The 7,207-nt window shown below is 39.2% G+C and overlaps 1 protein-coding gene across 2 annotated transcripts in view; it reads left to right on the forward strand.

The window, feature by feature from the left end:
• ATP2A2 (ATPase sarcoplasmic/endoplasmic reticulum Ca2+ transporting 2) overlaps positions 1-6,511 on the forward strand; it is a 42,335-nt gene extending 35,824 nt beyond the window's left edge. For both annotated transcript variants that reach the window (XM_009489119.2, XM_075719358.1), the window contains 7 exons: positions 997-1,332; positions 1,583-1,803; positions 2,859-3,061; positions 4,309-4,394; positions 4,799-4,932; positions 5,980-6,097; positions 6,218-6,511. In XM_009489119.2, coding sequence (XP_009487394.2) covers positions 997-1,332; positions 1,583-1,803; positions 2,859-3,061; positions 4,309-4,394; positions 4,799-4,932; positions 5,980-6,097; positions 6,218-6,487 — 1,368 coding nt within the window. In that variant the 3' untranslated portion in view covers positions 6,488-6,511. The remainder of the gene's footprint in view (positions 1-996; positions 1,333-1,582; positions 1,804-2,858; positions 3,062-4,308; positions 4,395-4,798; positions 4,933-5,979; positions 6,098-6,217) is intronic.
• The last annotated feature ends 696 nt before the right edge of the window (positions 6,512-7,207 follow it).

The following is a 7,207-nucleotide window of genomic DNA, read 5'->3' on the forward strand; positions in this document are numbered from 1 at the left end:
AGTTAAACATCTGTCTGCAAATTGTATTATTTTACACATATGCATAAGGTCCTCAGGATCATAACACCTTAAACTGTTCTCAGAGACTGACTCCAAAAAGTAGTCCAAAAATTGCATTGTGGTTTCAGCTTTAATGGTTTTAGCTTTTACGTTGCTCAACCGCAAGACCTCTTTGGGGATTTGGTGATGAAACATACCTGCCATTTTGTGCTCTGAGGGTCGAGTTCACTTCCCTTCCTTCACACTGTCAGCTGCAAAAGCTCTGTCCATGATTATCATCTTAGCTACTCTGTAGTTCTTCAGTGAAATCTGGATCTAGGATTTAGAGGCAGGGAAATGACAAAAGTTGTGTGAGTTTTTGGCTTGTGCACTGTGCTCCTGGCACTGATTATGAAAGACTGCTTGCAGGTTGAATTTGAAAGGCTGACAACTAGAGCACATCTTAACTAATAAAACAAGTGCTTTTGAAGCCAGATATGTTTGGAAAGGTGGGGTCCCATTTCAGAGTGTGGTCGTGCTCTGGGAATTAATTGTGTCTTCCCATATGCTCATCATGTAGATGGTACCACGTAGCACTGTGGTTCCAAAAGTATTAAAAATTCTCATTTACCTCCTCTTACTTGTTCATGTGTGTGTAGATTTGTGACCGTTCGGTTCTTCTCTAGCTGTCTGAATTCAGTATCAGAACTAAAGTGCTGTGAAGACTTCATATGGTGAAACAGATAAACCTCTGAAGTAACCCTTTCAGGAAAAAAAAACTGATGTAAGAGCAAGTATATCGTGCATAATACAATGATTTTGACCAAATGGCAGGATGACATAGGCCTCAGTGTCTTAATTGCTCAATGTAGGAACCACAAAATATTGTGAAAAAAGAGTAAGAACAAATGTCACTATGCTGAGGGATATTTAGCGTGCAAGCAAAACGATTGTTTTGCTGATGTCAGGCGAGAAGTCTACAGGATCTTGCACTAACTTGGTGCTGTATTGTTTTAGACCAACTTGACCTTTGTCGGCTGTGTGGGTATGCTGGATCCCCCAAGAATTGAAGTAGCTTCATCTATAAAGTTGTGCAAACAAGCTGGCATTAGAGTTATTATGATTACTGGGGATAATAAAGGCACAGCAGTAGCTATTTGCCGTCGCATCGGTATCTTTGTGGAAGATGAAGATGTTTCTACAAAAGCCTTTACTGGTCGTGAATTTGACGAACTCTCACTCGCTGCCCAGAGAGATGCTTGCCACCATGCCCGTTGCTTTGCTCGTGTAGAGCCTTCCCACAAATCTAAAATTGTTGAGTTTCTTCAGTCTTTTGATGAGATTACGGCTATGGTGAGTAATTGAACTTTTACTTGGTTTGAAAGGCAGATGCTGTGTTTAAACCCAAATTATGCCTTGTCAGACTAATGCCTCGGTCTGGAAAACACTTCCATGTTTTCCTGAACTCAAGGCCTCAGAATAGTTCTGCACTGAAGTGATTTTTAAAGATCCAGCCACACCCAGTGCAAAATTCCTTTCTAGTCCTATATGTAAGTGCCCACCTTATTTTTTTTTTTTTCCCAACTTTAAATTCTTGTTTTAGACTGGTGATGGTGTCAATGATGCCCCTGCATTGAAGAAAGCAGAAATTGGAATTGCTATGGGTTCTGGTACAGCAGTGGCTAAAACTGCTTCTGAAATGGTTTTAGCAGATGATAATTTCTCAACTATTGTAGCTGCTGTGGAAGAAGGACGTGCAATTTATAACAACATGAAACAGTTCATCCGTTACTTGATCTCCTCCAATGTTGGAGAAGTTGTTTGGTAGGTTTAAAATGCTGGTGGTTTTTTTTTTTCTTTGAACTCGAGTAGTGATGGTGGAGTCTTTTTGTTATTTATTTACTTCCAGTATTTCTCATTAAAACTAGAGAAACAGGTTCTCCAGGTAATTGATCATTGTGATTGTGCAGAAGTCTGCATAGTTCTAGCCTGGTCTTTACTGGAGAATTTTAGCATACCACAAAAGATTCCCATTGCATTGCATATAATATTCTAGCTCGGTAGGTAGCTAAATGCTTTACAGTTACTTCTACGATCAGAATAATTGTCTAGAATAGGAAAATAAAGACATTAATCGAATATTACAAGAGTGGTATTTCAGATAACTTAGCCACAGATAAGCCACAGATACAACTTAGATGTTTGTTTAACCTCAAGTTACAGAAGCATGTGTCTTCTGTGTCTTTGGAAGGAATGGTGACCTAATGCCACAGAATGCATTTTTGGTAACAGAATATAAATATTGATCTAAAAGTTGCTTATATCAAAGCATACTTTCATAATGCAGCAATTGTCTTGCCTTGTTTCTTGTAAACTTTAAAGCTGTCCTTTGTATGGCTCTTGCTGCAGCCCCTCTTTCTGTTCTGTTTATCCACACAGGCTTGGAGCCATGAAAGCTACATGCTCATCAAATTTTTGGAGGGACTAGCAGTAATCTAGCTAAATGAAGCTCAGTCATTTGAGCTAAAATGGTATTATGTCTGCAAGAGCTCTAGTGTCTTTTAGAAAGTGGCTTGCAAGCCTTTGTGTGTGTATGTATATATTTACCTATACAGACAAGTAGAGTGGGGGGAAAAAAACAAGCCTAAAGCAGAAACACTTCAATTCCTGAAGTTACCAGAAGATAATGCTTCAAAAATTATATGTCAGTGGTTAGTGTGTGCTGTTGGATGTGGGTTTAGTTTTCTGGCTTGTGATATTAAACGGGTAACTCTGTATGAGAGAACAGAAGTGATGCTACAGGCTTAGGCTTAAGTGTTGAAAGGACTTACTTACATGCACAAGAATAAGCTTATAACTGGTGGGTTTTTTTTTTACAGTATCTTCTTGACAGCTGCCCTGGGTTTTCCTGAAGCTCTAATTCCTGTCCAGCTGTTATGGGTAAACCTTGTGACGGATGGTCTCCCTGCTACTGCTCTGGGCTTTAATCCTCCTGATCTTGATATCATGAATAAGCCACCACGCAACCCTAAAGAGCCACTGATAAGTGGATGGCTCTTCTTCCGTTACCTAGCTATTGGATGTAAGTAGTAATAGCTTTTTTTTTAAGTAAACTTAGGCAGGTAAATCTTTTTTGAAAGCAGTTTGTCTAATCTCCTTGTATGCTGAAATCTTGAAACCTAGCAATAGATGTTCTGTGCAACTGGTTTCTTCCTTTATTTTGTTTCGAGATTCACCCTTTGTTTCGCACATTTGTGGGCAGTGCCATGATGGGAACAGTAAAGTCGTGACTTTTTTTCTTCATTGGTAGCAACTGAAGTACCAAAAGCCCTAGATGCATAACATCAGTATGACGCTCACCACTTTGTCAGAATCTTTTGATTTTGACAACTAGGAAACCATTAGAAGTGTTACATACTGCTATACTGGATTAGACCTTCAAAATTGTCTGATAGTGGATGGTGTTCAGTCCTCAGAGAGAAGCCCTTCAGGAACAGATGAACTTAGGGCTGAGTCTGACCTCGGTTCTCAAGCAGCCACCTGCTTGCCGTTTCCCATTTGACTCATTCCAGGCTGAAATATTTTTAGCTCAAAGCATTGAGACAGCAGATCTTAGCTTATCCATGCAGTAACTGTCAGCCTTAGGAAGATGAGCATGTTGTGGGATTGGGATTGAAGAACCAAGACCAACGATTAATGAATAACGCACCTGCATTAGCTGTTGAGGTCATGTGTAGAACTACTAAATCTGAAAATGACAACTGTCATGTATCTAACCTACCATTTTTGTGCTTAAGTAGAAGAACACAACAGGGTTGCTGGCATGGCTATAATTGGGGAGAATAAAGGAGTTATCAGTTTGTGAAATCAACGGATGTAGCTTTAAATATAGCTATAGTACTGTAAAGCTAGAATAAGTACCTATGTGGATACTTTGTGCACTCTGTCTTCATGCCAGAAGTTGTGACCTTAATTTTCCTAGCTGACTTCACAGACCTTAAAGTAAACATCGCTATTAGTCAATGTAAGTACAGATGCATTGGGTTCTGAGGGGAAAAAGGAAAAATTGCAGGTTGATTACTCCAAGTCATATCCTTGTTTGCCTTAAGTTCTAACTGTCAGCTTCCATAAGCAGGTATTAGTACAGTATTTAATGGTTATTTAAGTTACAACTGGTGGAGCAGATTTCTTGCACAGGAGATGAAGGAATTACAGTCTATTTTTTTACAGTACCGGGGGGTCTTGAGGTAGAAGTTCAAGTGTGGCAAGTGAGATCTTCTCTTGCATACAGTTCAAAACACTGAAAAAAGCACTTTTGTTTTCTTTAAGGTTATGTTGGTGCTGCCACCGTGGGTGCTGCTGCTTGGTGGTTTATCGCTGCTGATGGTGGTCCAAGAGTTACCTTTTATCAGCTGGTATTTGCTCAGTTTAATATCTTTGGGGGGAGAAGGGATGTGCATGCTTCTTTCATGCTTGTTACTTGAAATGACTAGAAAAACAGTAGGTTACAGAAATTTATAAAATGAGATGTTTTCAGACTTGTTACTGTAAAAGTTGATCATGATTAATTAGTCTGAATACTAAAGCTTAAAGGTGGGATACCTGAGCTTCTGAACAGCTTGAAGGACTAATTGCTATATTCTAAGTAAAAGACTAATGTGGATTTTTCTAAAGCTGGCAAAAGTTTAAAACCAGTGCTTATAGGAGTCATATTAGAAAGTTTTGTTTTCATAACACTCACTGTTTATTTCTTAATTGCCTGTTTTACATTTTAAAAGTTAACAAGCTGTGGGAGTGAGTTCACGTTGTTCTGTTCTAGAGCCATTTTCTGCAGTGCAAAGAGGACAATCCAGACTTCTCTGGTGTCGACTGTGTGGTTTTTGAGTCTCCGTATCCAATGACAATGGCTCTTTCTGTACTTGTCACCATAGAGATGTGCAACGCTCTCAACAGGTTCGTACGTCCAAATAGGAAAGAAAAGTTTCTGCATAGCTTATCCAAAATCCTGCCTTTTGTGCAATTTGATTCTTAGCGTATGGACAGCTCAGCTAATGAAGAATGAGTCCTGTTTTCTTTCTGAACCCTGGTAGTGCAAACAAAATGACTCTGTTAGATAACATTTAAGATCTCTTATCATAAGGTATATTTTTAAGTCTGCCAATTCACTCTGGTATTTTACTAAGCATGAGCAACTGAAATGTTTTCCATTATTTCTAATCTAAGCTTAATCAATCAGATTATCTCTCCTGTGTTGGTATAAAGTGATATCAAGGAGAACTAAAATAAGAATGCTGAAGATATGGAAAATAGTTTTTCCTGCCCTAAGGGAGTGTGGATTTAGCCAATTAATATTAAATTATAAATGGAAGCCACTAAATAGCACAATGTCAAGGGTATCTTTCTTCAAATAGCTTAGAGGTCAGTTAATTTAAAAACAAATAAACTTTAAATACAAGCGTACTGCAGTAGTCCTACATAGTAAGATATTGCTCTACATCTGGTGTTCTGGATCTCAGCCTCTTCTGCAGCATAGCCTAAATGCAGATTGAATCTGAAGAGCAGAATTAAAGAACAGGCATTAAGAAGGTGCAAGTACTTGACCCTCTATATATCCAGTTGTTACATGAACTTAAGAAGTGGGTGCAGTAGGTCCCCAGGCATACAGTAGACTGGAGGGGATTCTGTCTTACGCTGTCGTGCCCATCTTTCCCTTACCCCTCCCATGGAGAGGATGTCAGGGTCTTAGTGAAAAAGGTAGACTAGATCAGGAATGGGCAGAACACACAAAAGCTTTCAAAAATCAATGTGTGGCTGAAACTGACTGCTTTGAGCAGACTTCCAAGGTAGTTTAAAGTTGGAGCATATATAAGCCATGTCTTGGTGTCTTCCTTTCCTTCATGACTGGGATAATTGTGACCTGCCATGCTGCTTTTCTTTGCAGCTGATTTTCTGATCCTCTTGATAGCTTATGTACACATACGTACCATGTTTCTGTTGCAGTCTGTCAGAAAATCAGTCCTTGATGAGGATGCCCCCGTGGGAAAATATCTGGCTGGTGGGCGCTATTTGCTTGTCCATGTCACTCCACTTCCTTATCCTTTATGTGGAACCGCTGCCAGTAAGTGCACATATCTTACACCCATCCCTGAACTTGGAGATAAGCTCCTCCAGACAAGTTTTTGCTCTAAGGCAAGGGATGGAGGGGGAGAAAAGATGTAATGCTTGGCTTTTCTTTCAGATTATCTTCCAGATCACACCTTTGAATGTGACGCAATGGCTGATGGTATTGAAAATCTCACTACCTGTCATTCTGCTGGATGAAACACTTAAATATGTGGCCCGTAACTACCTGGAACCTGGTAAAGATAGTGTGCGGCCTGCCACCAAACCATGTTCTTTGTCAGCATGCACCGAAGGAGTTTCCTGGCCGTTTGTGTTCATTACTATGCCCTTGGTTATCTGGCTTTACAGCACAGACACTAACTTTAGTGATATGTTCTGGTCTTGACTGACATGGTGACAAGTTTTACATTCAAAGAAAAAGTTTAACTTAATTTTTTTATTGTTTAGAGCAACTGTCTATTTCTGCTGAATTTTCACATGAACATATTTGCCGGTGATGGAGTTTTCATATCTAGATTTTGGTTTTTTTGCTTTTTCTGACTTCAGTGGGGGCAATATATTCCTCTTTTATACACAGTTAAAAGTGTCCATTGACATGTACAGAGAACTAACACTATTTTATGCAAATATTTTTTTGTAGATTAAAAGCATGTACAGTGTTCTGTTCAATAGTCTATTCATCATGTAAAAAAGTAAATTTTTTTGAGCCAGCGGACACTATCAAACTAAATTGGCAGCAGATTTTAGGGAATGAATGTGTGTCGTCTGAAACTAAAAAAGCATGTAACTGTTTGTCTTCTGCATGATCATCCAAACTTAATCTGTCATAAAGTCAGGTTTTGTTTGTAAGCAGAACTTTCTGCACTGGGTAGAGAGTACTGCTACCTCGGTCAGGATTTCTTCTTGGTTTCGCCTCTTCCTGTTCCCTCACTCTCGGTTCTTGACTGTCCTTGTTTACACCAGTTTCTGTATGAGGTATGCCTAATCTTGCTTGTGCAGAAGATACCATTCCAGGTGCAGCCTGCTGGGGTTCTTCCATACTCTCAACACACATAGGGTTGTTTTTTAAAGATTATTTATTTAAGTGTCTATTGTATTTTATTGT

The sequence above is a fragment of the Pelecanus crispus genome, chromosome 11 (assembly GCF_030463565.1).
Source record: "Pelecanus crispus isolate bPelCri1 chromosome 11, bPelCri1.pri, whole genome shotgun sequence".
Lineage (NCBI taxonomy): Eukaryota > Metazoa > Chordata > Aves > Pelecaniformes > Pelecanidae > Pelecanus > Pelecanus crispus.